The sequence below is a fragment of the Onthophagus taurus genome, chromosome 6 (genome assembly GCF_036711975.1).
Source record: "Onthophagus taurus isolate NC chromosome 6, IU_Otau_3.0, whole genome shotgun sequence".
In the NCBI taxonomy this organism is placed as follows: domain Eukaryota; kingdom Metazoa; phylum Arthropoda; class Insecta; order Coleoptera; family Scarabaeidae; genus Onthophagus; species Onthophagus taurus.
This window is the reverse complement of record NC_091971.1, coordinates 23,016,507-23,041,094: the sequence shown is the minus strand read 5'-3', so window position 1 is coordinate 23,041,094 and position 24,588 is coordinate 23,016,507. Positions and strand designations below refer to the sequence as shown.

Genomic DNA, 24,588 nt, shown 5'->3' with positions numbered 1-24,588 from the left:
CTTTTTAGAATATTCCAAAAACCCAGGATTTTCTACAATTGATAAAGGCTGGTAATCAATTACTACCATTTTAATTAAACTTTGATCTATTTGATCATTTTCAATTTCCGACAACTCGGTTTTTTTATTCGTAACACACAGTTTCATTTGTCGACTTCGTTTTTTGCAATTATGGAGTCTATTATAGATGTGGATTTACTGCTTTGTTCTTGAAGTTGAGACTGCATTAATGTGGATGGTAGTTGCTGATCTTGAGTTGATGTTGACGGCTCATTATTATGTCGATCTCCGAATTGTTGGAATTCATCTTATTTATTTAATTTATCTATTTCAAAATACCCAGGGTGTTTGCGCCTTAAATGGTCGCGGATGTTTAATGTGTTACCACTAAATTTGAATTGTTTTTTACAAATTTCGTCAAGTTACTGCACTAACTGAATCTTTTTTAAAATAATCCCATACAGCTGACCGTTTCTTACTAGAAGCCATTTTTATAAAACAAATAGTATAACTTCACTACAATAACAAAGAACGAGTCCACACACGATATTCACACGCGAGAATTACAATCCAAGGTTTCGGTAATTCCCCGATTTTTGTCTATTAAAAGTCAAGCAGTGGGGAGAGCACTTGTTATGCCGGGTTTCTACAGAGGATATAACTAAATTAAATTTAAGAATTTAACTTTAAAAGTTAAGCGTATTGAAACTTCATATATTGTGTATGCAAAGCTGTTAAGATATAACAGTTTCATTAGATTTAACTTTTAAAACTAAATCTTAAAATTTTAAATTTACAGCTAAATTCTGTATAAACCCGGTATACCTAACCTATATTGCGCATTATTGGATATCCTCAATCCTCACCGAATTCGAATGAATGAATTTATTCGAATAAATCATTCGATAGTTCGAATCATTCATTTACTATTTATTCGATAGTCAGATTCATTCGATAGTGCCCATCACTAATGGCAACTACAAAATAATAACAAACCTTGGTTGGTGACTATAAAGAGTTAACCAGGAATAAATAAAACAAGCTAAGCCCACAATTGAAGCTGGCAACAACATATGAGTGTAAAATCCCAACCAAGCAAAATAGAGAGCTATTTTAACACCAAAATATTCTTTCACATAATCTAAAGGTTGATATTTGTACCATTTTCTAAGAGATGTCCACTCTTCGTATAAAAGATGTCTCATTGTACCACGATCATTTAAATCACCCTTCAAATAAATTATTTTAAAATTATATAAGCAAATAATTTTTAATATTCGTACATCATGAAGTGGATAAGCAGCCGTATAAATCTTATCAGTTAATAATCGTTCAATTCCAAAAGCAAAATCATCATCTTCTTTATTCGTAAATCTTTTGCGATCGAGGATAAATTGGATAACTCGAGAATGAACGGCGGGTGTAAAAAAACACGGAGAATCAACATCAAATCTAAAAAACGAAACTTAAATTTTGATTGATTTCGTAGAGATAATATTACAAATATTCTCTATCACGACTGTAAACGGCAGTGAATCGATGATTTTTTTCCGGAAACGTTTCCGTATCTACTAAAATCCACGATTTGATTTTATTCCATTGAGATTTTATACTTCCAACTAAAAAATTTGTGCGATGATGAATTCCTTCAAGACCTGGAACCTATTAAATTAAAAACTAACATATTAAACGTTCCAAAAAGATTCCGAAAAAGTGATTGAAAAAATGTTTTATGATAAAAATAAATCTATATGAATTATAGTTAGAATAAGTTGCTAGTATTGACAAATGTCATAAACATAAAAATTGACATATATGTCAAATTCAAAGTAGTGCCAAACCCTGGTGTGAAGTTATCCATAAATCCCAGCCATAAACTTAAATCATTCATAATTCCATAACCAATACGATTTGGGTCAGCAAATTTCACATACGGAACACTCTAATCCTCAAGAACAGCTTACAACCCCATTTGGTTAGGAATATGAATATCTGGCCAAAAATCTAATTATAACTAAATGAAGTTGAAAATGTTTAATACCATTATAATATCTCCTTAATGGTTAGCTAGGATTTATTTCATCTATAAACAGTGGTAAAACAAAATTTAGGATTTTGAAACGAATATTTGAAAATAAAAGCGAAACAAAGGTTTTGTTGTGGGTTGGGTTGGATGTTTAAGCTAATGTAACTCCGAAAACATGGTACATTTATTTCATGTACCCTAACAATAAGTAATATATACTTATATACTATAATACTATAATAGATACAGGGTGTCTCACGTAACTGATTCGTTATAACCTTTTAAGGTTCCACTATTCGTAGAGATTTGAAAGGTTTCAAATTTTAGTAGCATAGGTGGTTCATTCGGAAGTTTCGATCTAAAACATTTTCAAGATTGCTGTCACTTCTGGTCTACCGGAAGTAGACCATAACTTCGTTATTTTAAATGGAATTCTACAGTTTTTATTACACTTTTTAAATGTACATAAAAAAATATGTTGGCTATTAAAAAACAATTAAAAGGTGTAATAAAAGCTGTAGCATTCCATTTAAAATAACGAGGTTCTGGTCTACTTCCGGTAAACCGGAAGTGGCAGCCATGTTGAAAATACTTTAGATCGAAAGATCGGAATGCAAACAAAAAACATTGAAATTGGAAAACGTTGATGCATTGGAATAGAAATAAAACGGGTGTTGCTGACGTTTTGGCGGTCACTGTATATTCGTACTTATACAGGTTGTGTCAAATGTCTGGAATATAGCCAATAACTTCGCCATTTGTGGTTTTAAAGAAAAATGTTTCAAATACAAGTTTCTTTATTAATCGTGGCGCATTTTTTTGGCGATATTTGCTTGTTTGTATTGTTTTTTATTGCGTTGCTATGACAACTAACATTGTTATTTTAAATGGGCTACAAATGTTTTTTTTTGCAGAAAATCTTCTATCACAATACGTAATAAAATCAGCTAACGCTCTGCCATTAAAACGCCGTTATAAATGACGTGAGAGAACCTACCATCCATCATAAGGCAGAAAATGTTGAAACTATACCTAACCTGATAGTCACGGATTGCGTGCGGGTTGACGGAAGCCCAAATATGGTTGTTACGCCTGTTAAAAATACCTTCGCACGAAAACTTAGATTCGTCCGTCCATATAACTTTTTCAAAAAGTTTCACAAGCATCAAACAACGTAAATCAGACTTTGACGTTTGTCAGTAATATTAAAATAATAAACAAATAAATATAACTTCTTATCTTGCTTTTCTTGCATATATATACAGGTGTCCCGTTAAGCGTACGGAGCGGCTGTATCTCTAGAACGGCGGAACTGCCATTGAGAAACATAAAGTTCCCGCTATCTCACAAACTTAGACGATGAGCTATTGTCACCAAGTACGAATTGAGCGCCGTTCGATCTGCTTGGCCATTGGTCGTCAACCCTACCTACGGATCGGACGGTCGCCAACCAACCACAACGCCCGGTTGATAGGGTTTTACCCAAGGGCGCCTATTTAAGGCGGCCGGGTTTCCATCACCGGTCAATTCCAACCGAACTCCGAAGCGACAACAACAGCGACAACAAGCCAGCACTTCAACCGCCAATTCGAAGACGACCCCTTTCGTCTTAAAAAAACCTTTGAGGGTTTTTTTTTTGTACATATTTTTGTAAATAAATTATTTCGTTTTATTCAACAACTGTTGTTTCTTCTTCGGCGCAATCCATCCCCCGTAACAATTGGCGCCCAACGTATGGCCCGATAATGCCAAAAGGACCAACAACGAGAAGCCGTTCATTATCGACACGGCCATATCCGACGAAGGAAGATTTGGCAAGCTCTTCAGAAGAAGAGGGGCCCACCCAACCGATTAAAGTAGAGAAGATGTTGGCGGAAGGTGTCATTGAAGCCAGTCGTTCCCCGTATTCATCTCCGATCGTACTGGTGGAGAAGAAAGATGGGGCCAAGAGGTTTTGCGTCGACTACCGTCGATTAAACCAGCAAACGGTGGACGAGTCCTCAGCGTTGCCAATCATCCACGAGACACTGCGGGACCTCAGCCAGGCTACCGTTTTTTCGAGCCTCGACCTGCGGTCCGGATATTGGCAAATCCCAATGGAGAAGGGGTCTCGACCCTTAACCGCCTTCACAACTCCCGACGGTGCCACCTACCAGTTTCGCGTCATGCCTTTCGGATTGAAGAATGCCCCGGCGACGTTCCAGAAGTTGATGACGCAAGAAGTGCTCCCTAGATACCTCCGGAAATTCGCCCTGGTGTACCTGGATGATGTCATCGTCTACAGCAACTCCTGGGAAGAACACCTTAGACACTTACACCTGGTGTTTGAACGACTCCGGTTACACAACCTCCGGTTATCACCGGAAAAATGCCACTTGGGGGCAACAAACATCGACTACCTGGGTCACCGGATTACACCAGGAGGAGTGGAGCCCTTACCGAACAACGTCAACTCCCTCTGCGACGCATCGAGACCGTCCAACAAGAAGCAGCTGCGATCCTTCTTGGGACTGTGTAACTGGCTACGCGGGTTTATTCCACACTGCGCCGAAGTGTTAACCCCGCTGACAGATCTCTTGCGGGGCCAGAAACAGTTTAAGTGGACAGCTGAAGCCGAGAACGCCTTTCTCGAGATTAAACAGCTACTGAGCCGCCCACTGCAACTTAGACGCCCGGACTTCACTCAACCTTTCGTGCTACAGACCGATGCCAGCGGGAAGGGAATTGCCGCGGTCCTCTACCAAGAACCGGGAAGGAAGATCATCGCATTTGCCAGCGCCAAGTTGTCTCCCACTGAGCAGCGCTACCATGCTAACGAACAGGAATGCTTGGCAGTCGTCTGGGCGATGCGATTTTTCCGACCGTACCTGGAGGACAGAAGATTCACCCTGCGCACCGACAGTAGAGCATTGTTATGGCTTGACACCATGAAGGACCGGAACGCCAAGTTAACCCGGTGGGCGCTCCTTCTTCAGGAATATAAATTTGACGTACAACACGTCCCGGGGGAACAGAACGAACTCCCGGACTTTCTCTCGCGCCAACCCGGGCATGAGCCAACGACCCCTGCGGGTCACACAGCTGACGTCGACCGGATGTTTCTTCCACCATCCGCCGAACAAAAACCAAAAAACGTCCGACCCCACATCGCATGTGTCGAATTCCCTGGGCTAGCAGACGACTTAAAAGACAGTCAACGACGAAATCCCCACAGCCAAAACCTGATTCGTACCCTGGACGGAATCAACGAGGCGGGTCCCGCAAACCCGGCGGAAGCTAGAGTCGCCGCCCAGTATTTAGTGCGTGATGGGCTTTTGTGGAGACGACATCCCGATGGTAACCGATTGATCGTGCCAGAGGACATGCACGACCAGGTGTTGCACGCCTACCATGACGCGTCCACCGCAGGCCATCCCGGAGCTGAGGAAACCACGAGGGTCATCCTGAGGAAATACTGGTGGCTCGGCGTAGAGGAAGACGTGGCCAGACACGTCCGGGATTGCTGGGCCTGCTCATCGCTCAAGCGGGGACCCCTACAGGAACGGGCTCCATTACGACCACGAGCGCCCACACAACCATGGGAAGTTTTGGCAGTAGACCTCATGGGCCCATACGTGAAAACACGAGATAACAACAGGTTTGTGTTCGTTGTCACCGACCTGTTCAGTCGATGGGTGGAGGCGTTTCCGGCCGCTACCAGCAGCGCTCCGAAAATCATAAATATCCTGGAGAGTGAGGTGTTTCCCCGGTATGGTTATCCAAGGGCCATTTTATCCGACAACGGGCCTCAGTTTACCAGCGCCAACTGGGACTCCGCGCTGAGACGTTGGGGGTGCCACCACTGGACGACGCCGATATACCACCCTCAGGCCAATCCTGCGGAGAGGAGGATTCAAGAAATAAAGAAATGCATACGGATCCAACTCCAGGGCATAAATCCAACGACCTGGGATCGACACATCAATCGGGCTCTATTCAACGTTCGGTCACGGCGCAACGCGGCGACAAGAGAAACCCCCGCCGCCCTGCTGTTGGGATACGAGTTACCGCGACCTGGGGAATGGTTTCTTGAGGGCCCCCAAGATGGTCAACAGCCAGCGGCAGGACGGGCCGAGAGAAGAAGACGAGCGCACAGGAACGAGCACCGATACCGCCAGCGATACGCTGGGGCTGTACCACCACCCAGCCGGTTCCTGCCAAGGCAGCTCGTAATGGAGCGGGCTCATGTAGCGACGCCGTTTGGTCCTCGTTGGATAGGACCCCACATGGTTATAGAGGAGGCCGGACCTACAACGTACTGGATCCGCAGACACCAGACTGCAGAGCCCAGCAAAGTCCACATCAACGACCTACGTCTGGCTCCTCCACCACATCGACACCCACCTGCGCAGCCCGAACCAGCGCCTTGAGGGAGGGGGTGTCACCAAGTACGAATTGAGCGCCGTTCGATCTGCTTGGCCATTGATCGTCAACCCTACCTACGGATCGGACGGTCGCCAACCAACCACAACGCCCGGTTGATAGGGTTTTACCCAAGGGCGCCTATTTAAGGCGGCCGGGTTTCCATCACCTGTCAATTCCAACCGAACTCCGAAGCGACAACAAGCCAGCACTTCAACCGCCAATTCGAAGACGACCCCTTTCGTCTTAAAAAAACCTTTGAGGGTTTTTTTTTGTACATATTTTTGTAAATAAATTATTTCGTTTTATTCAACAACTGTTGTTTCTTCTTCGGCGCAATCCATCCCCCGTAACACTATAACTTTGACAACATCATTTAATAGCTTGGATAATACCGCATCGCTTTTGTTTTGCGATATTTCTCATATCTGTCATAATAAGGGAGGGGGAGGCCAATGCATTTTCATATGTTTACATTTTAATATCTCCTAGACCATTCAACCGATTTGAATATTTTCGCTGTTGTTTGAAAGAGCATTTTATGCTCTTTTTAAAGATATTTTCAGTAAGACCGTCTGCTTTAAAACAAATGAGCTAGAGGACGTTATCTGCAGCGATTACATATTTTTGTGATTTTTGAAGAAAAGTTAAATGGAATGATACTCTTTACTTCACAGACCCATAGTCACCTTAAAATTTGCAAAATTTTAGTGAAAACCGCATCTCGATATCGCCACCCGTTCTCGAGTTATAGAAGAAAATTTTAAAAACACGAGTGCCTTCAATCGGATCCAGTTACCTCATCGAGAAAAACAAATCACATAACCTGGTAACTGTAAACATGTCATTTACTAACGCACAAGCGTATGATGATTTATTTTCAATGTTTCGAATACGATGCAACTGCATGGCAAAATTGTGCAATGCAATTACGACAAAGAAAGACATTTTTCTCTAAAAGTGTTTTTAAGATTGACTTAGCGATTACGGAAAACTGGCAACGTGTAACCCATTCAGACATCTCTATGAATTCGTAAATCACATTGGTGCGCAATGTGGTCCTACATAATCTGGGAAAACAATTGTCCACAAGATTCCTCAAGAGAATAATATCTCCACCACGTTGTTTTACATCAGGCCTTAACAGATACCGATTATGATAACAGACTGAAGTATTACCATTGACTTTTAAATATGATTTGGGCAAATCCAAACCTTTTATCACAAATGCTATGGATGCATGAAGCATCTGTCCACAAGCTGATGTAAACTTGCATAATATGCATTCTTGGTTCGAGCAAAACCCACATTGCTTTCACCCCTTTATCTATTGGGTAGACTAAACGACCTGACTTTTCAAGAAAAACCAATAACCAGGGAAAATATGACAAAACACTAAATACCAGTAGAAACGTGCCCAGGGCCGAGACTTAAGCAGCGCTTTTTTTTTCGTGGAAACTAGATTAAATAAATGCATCGAGGATTATGGAAGGCATTTCGCTCATTAGTGAGTTATTTTTGCCAAAAATTTAAGTTATTCTAAGTGTTTTGGTTTATTTTGTTTTATTATCATTGTTGATGTTTCATTGATCCGTTGGCTATTCAATACGCCTCAAAAGTAGTTTTGAAGCAGTTCTAAGCTTGGATAAAGTGTGAAGGAAGGTTCTAGATAATAAAATTTTTGTTCTTTATTTGTTTCCTAAGGTAACTTGATCCGATTAAGATATACGAATTTTTAACATTTTCTTTTATAATTCGAGAATGGATGGAGATATCGAGATGCGGTTTTCACTAATATTTAGCAAATTTTAACGTGATTAACGGTTTGTGAAGTAAATAGTACCGTTCCATTTAACTTTTTTTCAAAAATCACAAAAATATGTAACCGCTGCAGATAACGCCCTCTAGCTTATTTGTTTTAAACCAAGCGGTCTTACTGAAAATATCTTTTAAAAGAGCATAAAATGCTCTTTCAAACAAGACCAAAAATATTCAAATCGGTTGAATGGTCCAGAAGATATTAAAATGTAAACATTTAAAAACGCATTGGCCTCCCCCTCCCTTATTATGACAGATATGAGAAATATCGTAAAACAAAAGCGATGCGGTATTATCCAAGCTACTAAATGATGTTGTCAACGTTATGGCTCATCGTCTAACTATCTGAGATAGCGGGAATTTTATGTTTCTCTATGGCAGTTGCGCCCCCTAGCGGTTGAATTACGAACTTCAAAATAATTTTCAGGTATTTCTCTTGCCCACTTTGCTTATAAGGATTTTTTCCCCAAACCTCTAGGCCTTACCGTTGTTGAGATACAGCCGCTCCGTACGCTTAACGGGACATCCTGTATTTATATACACAGGGTGTATCTGAATGACTGTAACAAACTTCAAGAGGTGATTCTTTAATAAATTTTAATGGTACTTTGATATATGAACCATGGGCGACTTCGGCTCCCCGAAGGAACTACACCTCTCCAAAAAGGCGAAAAATTTTGGTTTAATTTTTTTTTCTCAAAAACCATAAACGCTGGGAAAATGAAATTTGGGGAATATGTTTAACTCATAATAGGGCACGTTTTGACCCTATTTGTACTTTCAACCTACCCTTCTAAACTACTAAACGTAACCACCCCTTTACATTTTTGCTAAAATTTTTTTTATGCAGATGATAAATACATTAAAAAAACTTTCATTCTCGAATGCAAAAGTGTCATTTCGCTATCTTGTATCAAAAATAACTATAGTAGGCATTGCAATCATTGTCAGAAATATTTTTGACGTTTAAATGTCAGTGTTTTTCTTACTATTATTATTGTTTTTCAACGACGTTTCAAAATTTTAAATAAAACAATAATCATTCTAAAATTTCATCAATTTCAGAAGTGCCCATCGGGGTCAAATTCATATATATAGTTTTTATTACACCGTTTAATTGCACGTAAAAAATAGGTTGACTTTGATAAAAGTTATTGGTACCTAGCGTTTTTCGCTTTCGAGTTATTTTGGTTTTAAGCTTTTATTGGTAAATTTCAACATGCTGTTTAAAACCCCATATCTCAGCCAATGTTCATTAAAAAAAGATCTACATTGGCACGATTACTCTTCAGATGCTGTCAAATAGATTGTTGCAAGAAAGTCGAAAATTTTAAATGAAACGCCTCATATTTTATTAGCCTATACTATTATACGTATACAGGTGTCTCAGCGAGCCCGGTCATTAGACGTTTCTGGGGTTCTGGTGAAAATAAAAATTTGAGAATTCAGACTTAAGTATTATTAATTACGATCTCTTCGACTAAAATATTTTCAGATTTCTTGCACTTCCGGTTATACCCGAAGTCGCCACCTACTTTATTTTTTTAAATGGAACACCCTGTATATTTTTACATATTTGGATTTGTCTGTTTTCAAGGTTTATAAATTACTTTACTTTTTGCAATTTGATTCGGCCGTTCTCGAGTTATTCGAATATTTCTAGAAAAATCTGCTCCAGCAGACATTTGTTCAAAAAATAAGAGAACACTCGATTCTTGGGATATCAATTTAAGATTGAGAACATGCTTAAGCAACATGATGGAGTATGTTTTGGTGCCGAGAACGGCTGTCTAGAACGTTCGGTCACTTTACTATGGCACGTTAACTTTTCAAAATTTGGAAGTACCATAACTTCATTTTTTTAAATGGCAACCCCCATACTTTATTACTTAGTCGTCTTCGGTGTCTCATTCTACATCTTTTATATCCCATATGTCCCATACCTAACGTTAATAATTTGGGAGATAATTAGGGTTTTTTGAAAAATGCACACATATCATATGGATATTTAGCCTAGTGTGCCATGAAAAACAAGCCTTCTCAATGAGTTCTTATCAAAGACTCACTTGTTTCCGTCCCTTGATGCATGTGAGCTAATAATTATCTTAATAATCTTAATATTAGTACTGAAAAGAGTTAAAATCGATAACAATAACGAAAGTAATATTTACACAAATCAAGAAATTCTTAATTCATTTTTTATGCATGAAAAGAGCGACAAAGTTCATTGTATGATTCCCAGATCTTCTTTGGCAGCTCGAATTGAGGTGTTGGGACTGGGCTCGAAATAAGCCAAGGTATTCACGTCTTCCGTCGCATTATCTACTACATTTTTTGGTCAGTTTAGCATGTGATTAATTCGTCCAAAATGCAAAAAATTTGCTTCTATTCTTCTAAATTTACCTTTTGTCGTCGGAGGTAAATGTAGATAATTTTCATTAAACATTCTGCAAGTTCTACTAAGAACTTTGTAGCACTTTTCGTGCACAAAAAATAAATTATGGATTTCTTCATTTGTATAAACATTATTTACGTTATTAATATCCATTTTAACTGGTTTTAGACTCACAAGCATCAAACAACGTAAATCAGACTTTGACGTTTGTCAATAAGTCATTAAACATTTGTTTTCTATGGCACACTAGGTTAATATCGATATGATGTGAGCATTTTTCAAAAAATCCTAATTATTTCTCAAACTATTAATGTTAGGCACGCCGAAGACGACTAAGTAATAAAATATGCGGGGTGCCATTTAAAAAATTAAGTTATGGTGCTTCCAAATTTCGAAAACTTAACGTGCCATAGTAAAGTGACCAAACTATCTAGACAGCCGTTCTCGGCACCAAAACATACTCCATAATGTTGTTTAAGCATGTTCTGAATTGTAAATTGATATCTCAAAAGGGGTCAAATTCACCCACAAAGTCCCTTCCGCGGTTTGTAATGTTAATTTTTTTTTATCGAAAACCGGATTATGATGTTTTGAACCGGGTTCTGTATTTTATTATATGGTAGAATTTGGCGTAATTCGAAGGTGCCCATCAGGGTGAAAACATCGCTTTTTCGAGGGGTGGGGCTTGAAAAAAATGTTTTTTACCAAATGGTGGTTGTAAGCTGTTCTTGAGGATTAGAGCATCCCATATGTGACATTTGGTGACCCAAATCGTATCGGTTACGGAATTATGAATGATTTTAATTTTATGGCTGGAATTTATGGATAACTTCACACCAGTCCAAATCCTCAATGTATAAATTTATTTTTATTAAACATAGGATATAAAGTGAAGACAAAAAAATGTAAAAACCTTAAACCACACAAAAACTGAATTAATCTCATTTAAATTGTTCTACCTTTCTTCGTAAATATGCCGCGGTGGTAAAAATACGGTTTGGGTTGTAACCTTTAGGTAATTTACATAGATCCTAAATAACATTTTAAAAATATAGATTTAAAAATAAAAGAATTAACAAAACTTACAGATTTCATAGGCATTCGAAGCTTAAGTATTTCACTGTACATTCTTAGCACCTCTTTCGGAGCATGAATTTTAACAAAATTCAACCCATTATGTTCAACAGGTTCATATTCTAACTCTAACCCTTCTTTCATAAGATTCTCTTCAAAATTTCTTCTTTTCACATAAGCATTCTCCAGGGTTGCATCATGTTCAAAGGAATCCCAAACTAACACAAAATCAACAGATCGAATCCCATCGTTGAAGTAAATTGTTGGAACAGGACAAGCTAATAACTGTTCATTGGGATTTCTATTGGAACAATTACAACACTTTTTAGTATCACTTGTATCAGCATTATCACAGATTCCATTTATGTTTATATTTGGTTTATTAACATATTCTATGCTATCACTAAAATCCCTTTAAAATATAAAAAAATAATAAATATATAATTGGTTTTAATTAATTTTACAACCTGCTGGTATCCATTTCTATTTCTGAATCGTCTTGTTGATAAACACTTAATACAGAAAGACTTTTAAGATCTGATAAATGTTGTAATTCGCCGAGTTCACCATAACCTCTTTTAGACACGAACTTCGACCCTTTTTCATTGTTGCATTTTCTCTTTCTGTTTAATAAAGGGGCTTGAGAATTAAATGATCTTTCGGATTCTTGAAATTTCTGAATGGAAACTGACTCATCATCACTTTCTAGCTGCTTGATTTCATCTAAAAAATCACCTTTACGCGAAGCACTCATTAGAAAATGATCAAAAATAGATTTGCGAGTGTTAACGTTTACACATTTACTTAACGAGTTTTATCAACAATACCGCTGAAGCCCAATAACCCGAGATTAAGTTTGATCTTAATACAAGCAAACCTATTTGCGATAAAAATAAATTGTACAAAAATAACTTTGGTTAATGTAGATGATATACATTTTTTAAATGTTACTCGTGTTTTGGATTACTTACTTGGCAATTTACCATATGAAAAAACTTATGATTGTCCTTGGTAAGTGTTTTTCTAGAGATATCTTTTATAAAACTATTTTTAATTGTTATTTGGAAAGTTTGTGAAAATTAACCTTATTGTGTAAATAAGATGTTAAATGGAGATAAACGGTTAAAAGGATTAAAATTAAATTAATCCCAATGGAGTTATCTACTTTATGATATTTTAGATGAATAGATAATAGATAAATAATTACCTAAATTAGTTTAATTAATTAATTTTTAATTTAAATTTTATACCGACCTGCCATCTATCCCTACCTTTTTGGATTAAATTAATGATTTTTATAATAAAAAAAATAATTAATTTATTTTTATAAATAGAACGTTGAACCATTTTTAAAGCAACATAAATAATCCATTTTATTGTATGCATTATTAAAAGTATAAATAAATTAAAATATTTATATCTATTTTATTCAAAACTTTTAGACTTTCTCATAGATGGCGCTTTTATAAAATGTCGCTTTATGTTCCTAACCTAAAAAAATCGAGGGAAATAAACAAACAAAATTAAGATAAAATTGTAATTAACTATTTGTTAAGTGTAATTGAATGTAACGTTAATCAACAATATGACTTCCGCGTTATACTTAGAATAGTATTTAGATAGTAAGTACGCGAGAAAAAGCTTCATATTACATTTCTTGTAGGTTTAGAGCACCTACCTATAGAATTACAACGTAATTTTACATTGATGAGAGATTTAGATTCCAGAGCACAGATTTATCTACTATAAATAATTAGCTAAATGAATTAATTTTTAAATAAAATTTTATACTTTCCTGCCATCTATCCCTAACTTTTTGGATTAAATTAATGATTTTTATAATAAAATAAGCAATTAATTTATTTTTATAAATAGAACGTATGAAAAATTTTTAAAGCAACATAAATAATCCATTTTATTGTATGCATTATTAAAACTATAAATAAATTAAAATATTTATATCTATTTTATTCAAAACTTTTAGATTTTCTCGTAGATGGCGCTTTAATGAAATGTCACTTTATGTTCCTAACCTAAAAAAAATCGAGGGAAATAAACAAACATAGAATTAAGATAAAATTGTAATTAAATATTTGTTAAGTGTAATTGAATGTAACGTTAATCAACAATATGACTTCCGCGTTATACTTAGAACAGTATTTAGATAGTAAGTACGCGAGAAAAATCTTAATAAAGCTTCATAATACATTTCTTTTAGGTTTAGAGCACCTACCAATAGAATTACAACGTAATTTCACATTGATGAGAGATTTAGATTCCAGAGCACAGACTTTAATGCGTACAATAGATTCCCAAGCGGACGAATACCTTAAAAATCAATCAACTCTTAGTCAAGACCAGCGAAAAGAACAATTAGATAAAATACAGAGTTTGTTTAATAAAGCCAAGGAATATGGTGATGATAAAGTACAATTAGCAATACAAACATATGAATTGGTTGATAAACACATTAGAAGGTTGGATTCGGATTTGGCAAGGTTTGAAACTGAAATACAAGATAAAGCTGCAAACTCGAGGAGTCAAGATGAATCTCAAATCGGAAAAAGCAAACGTATTTAAATTGGATTATTTATTGGTTTTGTTTAATTTATTAGTTTTAAATTGCAGAGGGAAGGAAAAAGACTAAAGATGGAAAAAGTGAGAAGAAAAAACGTGTTCAATCAAGCGAAGAGGAAGCTGTTGAGGTTGTAAAAGGGAATAAAAAGAAGAAACATAAAGGTGTTGGAGCAACGGGAATTACTGCAAATTCTGTTAATAGTGGGGCTAAATCAACTACAGGTATTATTTTTTTATTTTTATTTTATTTAGTAATAAAATTAATTTATTTCTAGTTACTGATATTTCATCTGTTCTTCCAATAACACATACAAGTGATGTTTTGGATATGCCTGTAGATCCCAACGAACCAACATATTGTTTATGTCATCAAGTGTCTTATGGAGAAATGATTGGATGTGATAATCCCGATGTAAGATTAACTTAAAATATTACATAAGGAATTGTTTAAATAATTTTATTTTATAGTGTCCAATCGAATGGTTTCATTTTGCTTGTGTTGGGTTGACTACAAAACCCAAAGGAAAATGGTATTGTCCCAAATGTACACAAGATAGAAAGAAGAAATAAAGATAATCTCATCTTGTTAAGTTATAGCGGAATGAATTCGATATAATTTATTTGAAAAGAAAAAGACTATTTATTTTTTGTTTTAATATGCAATTTTAATAATGCATTTTTTAATTACAGTTTTGTAAGATTTTAAATAAAGCTAAACAGTATTGTTGAAATAACATTTTTAGTTTCATTTTAATTTTTAGCAAGTATGGTGTAGATCAATCTTTCTCAAAGTGGGCGATAACGCCCCCTTAGAGGCCTACAAGGCGACGGTAAAGAACGTAGAGAATCTTTTTTTCAGTTTAAAATCTTTTTTTGTATTTGAAAAGTAATCCTTTTTTTTTGCTCACTTTACTATAGTATATCAACGACAATGTACAGGTGTCCAAATTTCGATGGGTTTGCAGGCTATCTCAGTTATTATGAAAGATAGAAAGTTGCGGTTTTCGCGAACCTGAGCTACTTTTTTGTGAAACTTATAATGCCGCAAACCAAATTTTCATAGACCTCTTTGTTTTTGATATACAGGGAGTATTTCAAAATTTACGATTTTCAGACACCCCCCAGACACTATATATAATACTCTATACTTACCTTTATAATTAACCTCGAAATTGAAAAAAATACATTATTTTATAAGTAGGCAATGATAAATAGACTGCCTAGCCTGACGTCACAGACATGGGCGGAGCTTATATCGACTCCAAACAATTTCGTTGCTAACCACAGTTGCTAATGATAAACCGTAATAAAAATGTCATTTGAAATGTCATAAAAAGTCACTTATTGTTAGTTTATTTTATTTTAACACTAATTGAAAAATTGCATATGGTGATTTACCGTTAGCAACACACTTAGCTATGAAAATGTTTGGAGTCGATATAAGCTCCGCCCATCTCTGTTACGTCAAGGCTTAGGTTGTCTATTAAGTGATCGCGTTGCTAGGATACCGGAATAAACAAAGTAAATATAGTTAATTACTGTCAAACTTAATTTTGAATTTTGTGCTAACAATAAGTCGTGTGTTAATCAAGCTGCTGAATTATACATAAATAGGTAGAATGCAACATTTATCAGCAATAACATTTTATTAGCAGATTGTTTCACTTCAAAGAGCGCAACCAAATTCAAAAATTTTTTTGCGAATAAAGCGTAATTTGATCAATTATGGAAGTTTTTTGATGCCCAGGCCAAAAAAATATAATAAAGAAAATCGGAATAACAATGAAATTACGGTGTTAGGATGTGTGGAAGCCGCGCCTAAAACATCATGTAGGGAAATTGAATATCAAGTTGGAATTAAAAAATCGACAGCCTGTGCGATTCTAAAAAAGTATAAATATAAACCCTACAAAGAACAAATAGTTCACCACTTACACCCGGGAGATGCCGAACGACGTTTGGAATTCTGTAACTGGTATTTGAACCATGCACAAAATAATATTGAATTTAGTTCCTCTATTATATGGTCTGATGAGACATATTTTACCAGCACAGGAATCTATAATCGTCATAATAACAGGCATTGGCATCAAGAAAACCAACATATTGTAATTGAGCGAGAGCGTCAAGGAAAATTTGGTTTTAGCGTGGCATGTTTTATTATTGGGCCACGAATTGTTTACAAAATATTTGAAGGAAACCTTTGCGCTAATCGCTATTTGGCCATCTTGCAAGAGGCTTTGCCAGAGATTTTAGATGATATTCCTCTTATTCGGCTAAATAATATTTATTTTCAGCAGGACGGAGCTCCCGCTCATAATGCACAGTTAGTGAGTCGCTATCTAACTGCAGAATTTCCTGGTAGGTGGATAGGCACACATGGTCCAACGCGATGGCCAGCAAGATCACCTGATTAATCGATGAAGAATCGGATATATAGTACCCAGAATCGAACAAAATTGGAATTGAAAATTGCTGTAACTGATGCTTTTTCACATTTACAGCAACATCCCATAACTATTCTAAATGCAATTAAACGCATTACTAAACTTTGTGAACAATGTGTGCATCAAAGTGGTAACAACTTTGAACAATTCTTGTAACTTGAAGCCATATTTGCATAATGTTTAGTTTTTAATAATTTTTCGTTTTTAGCAAACAAAATTTAATAGATACATATTTTTAATAAGTCAATAATTAATATTATAGTATTTTCAAAATTCTTTGTTTATTCTGGTATCCTAGCAACGCGATCACTTAATTTATCATAGCCTACTTATAAAATAATGTGGTTTTTTTAATTTCGAGGTTAATTATAAAGGTAAGTATAGAGTATTATATATCATTGAAAAGCTTGAAAAAATTCTAGTTCAATAAAAAAATAAAATATAGGTGGTTCCATTTAAAAAAACCTAAATTGTGTTTATAACTCAAAAACCGTGATGTCTAGAAAAATTCTACGTACATCATTGGATTCTACGTGAAAAAATCTATTAGAACCCGTTTTTACTTTTTTACTAAGTTTCCGGATAGCCGAGATACGGGGGGTGTCTGAAAATCGTAAATTTTGAAATACTCCCTGTATATCAATAACGAAGAGGTCTATGAAAATTTGGTTTGCGGCATTATAAGTTTCACAAAAAAGTAGTTCAGGTTCGCGAAAACCGCAACTTTCTATCTTTCATAATAACTGAGATACCCTGCAAACCCATCGAAATTTGGACACCCTGTACAGGGTGGGCAAATTTGGGTGTTATTATAGGCTATCTCAGAAACTATAAGAGATACGAAAAAAGTAGGTACCATGTCCCGATTTCTTTTTTCGAGACTAACCCAATCCCGCAAACACCAAACCTCTATCTTCTTTTGTTTTTTAGTTATAGCCAAAAAGTCAAATTTTCGTGACTTCAAAAAATGCTCATACAATTCCCCGTCTACGCATGTATGTAGACGCAGAAGATAAATAAACTATAAATTTAATTTTAATACAATCTGTCCAGAAATAAGAACGTATAATAATCGATGGCTATGTACAGGGTGGGCAAATTTGGGTGTTATTATAGGCTATCTCAGAAACTATAAGAGATACGAAAAAAGTAGGTGCCATGTCCCGATTTCTTTTTTCGAGACTAACCCAATCCCGCAAACACCAAACCTCTATCTTCTTTTGTTTTTTAGTTATAGCCAAAAAGTCAAATTTTCGTGACTTCAAAAAATGCTCATATTTCGTTTATTTTTGAAATTAGAGGAATGAGGTTGATACGTTCTTAAGACACTTTTTTAAGTAGAATATACTGCCGTAGAAAAATTTTAAAAATATTTGATGATTTTTGAGATACAACACAAAGTTGTATTTTTTTAAATACAAACTATAGTAGATTATGGTGTTACTGAAAAGAGCATATTTTTAGCTTTCCAATGATATATTGCACGCATGGTGTATTTGGGGAAAATAACCGTTATTTTTTAATTCTAAAATATTAAAGATTAATATTCAAAATTTTAATTATAGTAGGCGAGGAAAACATTAAATGCCACTTAGTTACTATAGTAACGTGAGTTTACTGATCATTTTCATTCATGAATTTTTTGAAACGAGTTTCCCGCTTAAAAATTCCTCATTATTTTTAAATACATAAAGCGATAAAATTAAAAAATGATTCTTTGAAAATGATAGATAAGGCTCCATATCCCATATAAACATCGTTTCAATGGAAAGTCCGCTGCTCAGTTTATGATCCCTAATCCTCCTCTATACTACCGAAGATTACATTCATTGATACCCAACTGTTCTAACCTCACAACCAGTAAGTTTAATTAGTAAATTTAGATGACACAGTCTGTGACTGTTTAGTTCCTGGAGTTGTTGTTCATATTTAATTCATTTATTAATACGTTTCTTGTATTTTTAATAAACAAACATTATCTACTAAATCATTTTTATTGGTGAACAAAGTCAGGGATAAGACACTGAGAAATTTAAATCAACTATACAAAGTTTTTATTCGTTGGTACAAAACCAACTTTATCCTGCATAAAGCTAGGTGTCCACTTGAGAGAAACTTCTGAGAGTAACTCTCGATATCTACTCTCAACTCTGTGTCCACTTGAGACTGTTTTAGCTTTCCGAAAGCTTCTATAAAACTTCTGAGAGCTTTCTCTCAGACAGTTCTCTCAGGACCGTGTCCACTAGTGAAATGTGTCCGTGCTATGGAAAGTAAAATTTATTTTCTTTCATTGGTGTTTGTAAACTTGGATGTAAACAAAATTGCAAGTGCAATAGCGTTGTACAAAATTTAAAAAAAAAAACAAACTGAAAAAAATAAAAAGAAGCTGTTGGGTGCCAAATCATGGATTTGGCGTAGATTAGAGCTGGGTGTCAACAAATATCAACATTCGTTGTCAAATTGTTAGTTATTTGGCATACTGGATTCACAAAAAAGTGAACTCGATTGCTTTAATGGCACTTATAAATGCAAACTATAAGTTTATTGTCGTACACGTGATAGCTTAATAGTGGCTTGGCAGTATTTTGGAAAATTATTAGAAAATATAAACTTAAACGCCTCAATTGCTGCAAAAGACTAGATATTGCTGGCAAAAGACTAAGTATTGCTAGTGAAAAACTAGATATTGCAAATGAAGCACATCCTTCTTACAGAAGACTACACACTACTACTAAAAATCAAATACTTTTAGCAAAAGACTTAATTTTACTGTCAGAACACCAAATTATGTTGTCATAAGTTACTATTACTAATGGTACAAATCCCGTTTAAATTTCTGTCCAATACTTGTTAAAATTGCATCCTTTGCTTCCCGATTTCTATGTTCATTAGATGTGATATTCCAAAGAATTGAATTTTCTTCATACACTTCAATTAATTGAAATATTTCTTCTTGGTACTATTTTCTTTTAGGTGTTATCTTTAAACGTGTTATATTGAAAAAACTAGCAGCTACTCGCAGCAAAATTCGAACCGTGTTCGGTTTTTGACAGTTACTCTCACGATAGATAAATTGTGCGTGTCCATTTGAGTACAAATCGCAACGTGTTTACTCTCCGAAAGTTTGTGGGGACTCTCTGATAGTTACTCTCAGATGCGTGTACCAGAAAATATACTCTCGATAGCTTCTCTTGAGAGCATTTCTCGCAAGTGGACACTTAGCTTAATGGTACAAGACCAACTTTCTGTCATATTCGTGCAAAACCATACAGCAATTAGGTAGTAATTACTGTCCGAACCCGCCTACTATAATCAAAATTTTGAACATTAGCGCTTACTATTTTGGAATTTAAAATTAACGCTTATTTTCCGCAAATGCACCAAACATGCGATACATCATTGGAAAGCTAAAAATATGCTCTTTTCATTAACATCATAATCAAGTATAGTTTGTATTTAAAAAAATACAACTTTGTGTTGTATCTCAAAAATCATCAAATATTTTTAAAATTTTTCAACGGCAGTATATTCTACTTAAAAAAGTGTCTTAAGAACGTATCAACCTCATTTCTCTAATTTCAAAAATAAACGAAATATGAGCATTTTTTGAAATCACGAAAATTTGACTTTTTGGCTATAACTTAAAAACAAAAGAAGATAGAGGTTTGGTGTTTGCGGGATTGGGTTAGTCTCGAAAAAAGAAATCGGGACATGGCACCTACTTTTTTCGTATCTCTTATAGTTTCTGAGATAGCCTATAATAACACCCAAATTTGCCCACCCTGTACATAGCCATCGATTATTATACGTTCTTATTTCTGGACAGATTGTATTAAAATTAAATTTATAGTTTATTTATCTTCTGCGTCTACATACATGCGTAGACGGGGAATTGTTCTAGATTGCTCTAGAAATGTCCTACATTGTTCCAAAGCGGCAAATAGAAAAAATAATATCTCGACGAGAAAAACCGAAAAAACGGGTTTTTTTAACTAGCCCCCCATTTTTGGTAAAATCAGATTTTCTTTGTTGTTCTACTTATTGTTCTAGAGAATCAAAGTTGTGGGATACAGCATTACGAAGTTATAACTAAAAATAGGTATTAAAAAAAGATATTATAAAAACAGCTATTATTTTGACTAGAACAACTCTATAAAGGACACTTTGCACTGGTTTTAAATTACAGAATAAGTATTAAAAAACATAGAACAATCTAAAATAACTCACACTTTACTGATTCAAATTGTTCTAGATGTGTTTTCTGTTTAAATTAGGAAAAAATGGTTTTCTAGCTAACCAGACATTAATTTTGCTAAATTATATCTTGTTAAAAACACAGTAAAATGCGGCCTAACAAGAAAAAGTAATAAATCAACAAATGAATAATCCTACTATTCGATCAGCAAACAAAAATACACTGTTTGTATTATACATTATGTATTATTTTGCAAAAGAGGAAAGACGCAACGTTAACTTAGGTGTATTCACGTCCGATACATTGGAGAGCATTCAAGAAATGATGTATGGAATTTAGTCTGGAAGAATCCATTCTATTGGTTTGCATCCATTTTTTGTCCATTACTGGACCTCTGAACAAATGGCAATATAGAGGGTGAGTTATTAGTATCCCAGCGGACGATAGTTGCTAAACCGTTCGAAAAAGAAAAAAATGCTTTATACAAAAGTTGTTTGACTCACCACTTTCTATTACGTAAAATTATTTTCACTTATACAGAATGTTCCATTTAGGCGTAACGGAGAGTATGTAGATTTTTTTATATAGAATATCCTGTATATTTTATCATATTATGAACAGAATTAAATTTCATATTTGAATCCATGATGCAAGCTCTTGGATAAATTTAAAATGGTGATTAATTAGAAATAATTAAAATACTTCTTGTACTTGCTGTTTAAATATTTATTGAAACCGGTTTCGAAGTATTACTTCATCATCAGTCAAAACCTTAATTAAATGAAAAAACAAACCAAAATTAACATCATCGTAATTAAACAAATTTACTTTTAACTCACGTCACGTCCTTAAAAAATGTAAATCCTCATAGACTAACACACCTGTTGAAAAAACGAAGAGAAGGGTGAAGAAAAAGATTACATACAATTCAAGAATATAACTAACATCTTGTTTACGAAAGAAGAAAACTTTTTAAATAAGGGTCATAAATTTGCAATGAACCCCACAGTCAATTTTCCATTATTAACCATAGATTTCGATACAATAATCAAAAGACTACCAGACACTGACATCAGAAGTGATTTAATCTCTTTTTAAAAAAACAAGAAAAAATAAAAAAAATAATTAAATCAATTAAAAACAAAATAGAACAAAACAGTGCTGTGTTCGTTAAAGCAGATAAAGGTGCAGGTATTGTAATTATCGAAAAAGAATCATATATACAAAAAAAGGAACATTTTATGAATAATAATAACTATGAAAAATTGGACAAGTATCCGTTAGATTCAATCATCAGAAAAACGAAAGAAATTATTAACGGTAATAAAGATGCTCTTATCGAATTTACCCCTCATTTACAACATAAACGTATAAACAATTTCTTCAGTATGAATTTCATAAGCATGAACCCTGATCTGCCTAAATTATATTCCTTACCAAAGCTACACAAAATAGAAATTCCAATAAGACCTATAACAGCCTTCAATAATTCACCCACATCGAAGTTAGCCAAATTCATGCTTGGAGTGTTTCAAAAAATAATTTTCCCACATAAATATACCGTTTCTAATTCGAAAGAATTTATCCAAAATACCAAGCACCTTGATCTAAAGAATAAAATTATGCGTTCATAGTTCCTGAGATATTTAATTGTTTTACCAAAATGTGTCCATTGTAGGATCTTTTTAAAAACTATGTAAAAACGACATTTTTCTCAATTTTGCCTTGAAACTATGTTAGATAATAGTCAAAGCCAGTAGGTAAATGACAGTATCCAAAGATATTAGATATATTATGCTATACAGCGTGTTCATAAATCTTTTTCTTTAAATTCTAAATATCAGGAAAACTATTAAACTTAGACATATGACATACTTATCATTAATTAAAGGGAATTTGATGAGCAATTCAACTAGCACACAATATACAGGTGTTCCATTTAAAAACCTTAAGAAAAAGCCATTTGAAAAACATCAAAAGTAACTAAGCTTTATAAATATCCTGTATACTGTATCTAACATCTTTGAATACTATCATCTACCTACTGACTTTGACTATTGTCTGACGTAGTGTCAAGGCAAAATCGGAGAAAATCGAAAAACCGTTGTACAACTTGAAGAAGCTACTGAAATAAATGCACAAATATGCATATATTATATGTTTATAAATGAGCAAAGTGATGTAACCGTATTGTTCCGTGATATTAGTTTATTTATATGATTTAGGTCCATTATTACCATCTTTTTACGCGTTCTGATTGGCTAGTAGGTGGGTTTATCTATAAGATAAATTTAACTAAAAGATGATAGCAATGGACCTTACTGATCAAATAGTTAGTTTTATTTGTTACTTTAGTTTATTTATTAATTTATTACTTAGTTTACACAAAATAAAATACACTTTAAATCGCAACTTATGTTTTATTATTATAAGTTTTAAGAGAAAGGTGAAACCTGTCCTTTTTCGAAATTAGTATGGTCAGATTATTCCATATTTTTTAATTTTTTTAAAACTGATAGCTTTAGCTTTATCTTTCGCTTTAACTTATCGGATTAGAACCTGGGATTCCCTGGAATCGCGCACTTTCGTTTGATTCACGCGTGATATCAACGACATGCGTACAAAAGTAAAATCTACTAATTATAGTAAAGGAAATACGATCTTATTGCACTAATGTAAGACCTGTCTCGTATCCGGGTATCCCCTAGTAGTAGAGATAGTACGCATGTAGTCGATATGTAACGAATAGTTACGAACTGAATTTATTTATTCATTATTTGCGGGAAAATCAATCTTTTCTTTCAGCTAAAGTTAAACCGAGACAATTAACTGTCCTGAAAGAACTTGTCGGGACGCCGGGACCAGAAAGTTAAAACCGGGACGTATGGACACTCTAGTAATAAGTGAGATATTCGCGTTTGTCGCTTTCGCAAATTTTTCAGTTTTTGCCAATAGGGTGAAAACAAAAGACGATAGCTGTTCCGAGTTTTCGACAAAAGTAGTTTCTCGAAAAACGAGATCATGACATGTAAACTACTTTTCCTCTATATCTTAATTTCTGAGATATCTATGCGTCTGAGAGCAAAAGTGCAAGAGAGCAATTTTGTTAAGAATAAAATTTGCTATAAGTTTCGTTCGAAAAGTTTTTCTGTAGCATGCTCAGATTCCCCAGCGTTACCATAAATATGCGGACAACGAATTTGGGACACCTGTTGTATGTGCAGAGTTGGGTCTAATCTTAAACACATATGGGTATATCTTTTGGTTGCGTTTACTTTAAGGTTGGTTGGTGTTTGAATTTTTGAAGTAAGATTTAGTTTTGCCTTTAGTATAGGTCATGTTAGCGCGTCAATCATCATTTATAGAGTTTTGTATAAATTTGTGGTTTCTATTTAATTTTTTCAGATCCTACATATAATAATAATAAATGCCTTTATTAGAAAATAAGCTTAATTGTATTAAAAAAAACATACAAAGGAAAATAGGCGAGTTCCAGCTTGTACTAGTTAGTACAATATATATATATCCCACTTATTTATTTCATTTATTTTTTTATTTGGTGGAATTTTCGGGTATGTTTTGGAGGCGTTCATGAAGAGAGACTTTGAGAACTACAAAGGTTGTGAGTTTTTGGACCGTGTGAAATTGTTTAGCC

At 34.7% G+C, this 24,588-nt stretch overlaps 2 protein-coding genes across 8 annotated transcripts in view; one reads left to right on the top strand and one right to left on the bottom strand.

Moving 5' to 3' along the window:
* Positions 1 to 12,996, bottom strand: part of LOC111420307 (anoctamin 1) — a 40,276-nt gene extending 27,280 nt beyond the window's left edge. For 2 of the 6 annotated variants that reach the window (XM_023053284.2, XM_023053286.2), the window contains exons 1-6: positions 12,182 to 12,529; positions 11,727 to 12,126; positions 11,600 to 11,671; positions 1,502 to 1,662; positions 1,284 to 1,452; positions 997 to 1,229 (exon numbers count right to left, since the gene is read on the bottom strand). In XM_023053284.2, coding sequence (XP_022909052.2) covers positions 997 to 1,229; positions 1,284 to 1,452; positions 1,502 to 1,662; positions 11,600 to 11,671; positions 11,727 to 12,126; positions 12,182 to 12,468 — 1,322 coding nt within the window. In that variant the 5' untranslated portion in view covers positions 12,469 to 12,529. Of the gene's footprint in view, positions 1 to 996; positions 1,230 to 1,283; positions 1,453 to 1,501; positions 1,663 to 11,599; positions 11,672 to 11,726; positions 12,127 to 12,181; positions 12,530 to 12,685; positions 12,757 to 12,968 lie in introns of those variants that run through there. The other 4 variants (XM_023053285.2, XM_023053287.2, XM_071196305.1 and 1 more) reach the window with 3 other exon arrangements.
* Positions 12,589 to 15,025, top strand: LOC111420309 (inhibitor of growth protein 5). 2 transcript variants are annotated; one of them, XM_071196307.1, is made up of 5 exons: positions 12,589 to 12,725; positions 13,933 to 14,286; positions 14,343 to 14,513; positions 14,567 to 14,703; positions 14,760 to 15,025. In XM_071196307.1, exons 1-5 carry the CDS (start codon positions 12,659 to 12,661, stop codon positions 14,859 to 14,861), a joined length of 831 nt encoding a protein of 276 aa, XP_071052408.1. In that variant the 5' UTR covers positions 12,589 to 12,658; the 3' UTR covers positions 14,862 to 15,025. The 2 variants fall into 2 exon arrangements, with proteins under 2 accessions (XP_071052408.1, XP_022909057.1); XM_023053289.2 differs by lacking the exon at positions 12,589 to 12,725 and adding an exon at positions 13,709 to 13,881.
* Positions 15,026 to 24,588: the final 9,563 nt, after the last annotated feature.

Coding starts and splice junctions, on each gene's coding strand:
- LOC111420309 (XM_071196307.1), top strand. CDS start 12,659: ATGTTACTCGTGTTTTGGATTACTTACTTGGCAATTTACCATATGAAA. Junction 14,287..14,342: donor TCAAATCGGAAAAAGCAAAC/GTATTTAAATTG, acceptor TTTAAATTGCAG/AGGGAAGGAAAAAGACTAAA. Junction 14,514..14,566: donor TGGGGCTAAATCAACTACAG/GTATTATTTTTT, acceptor ATTTATTTCTAG/TTACTGATATTTCATCTGTT.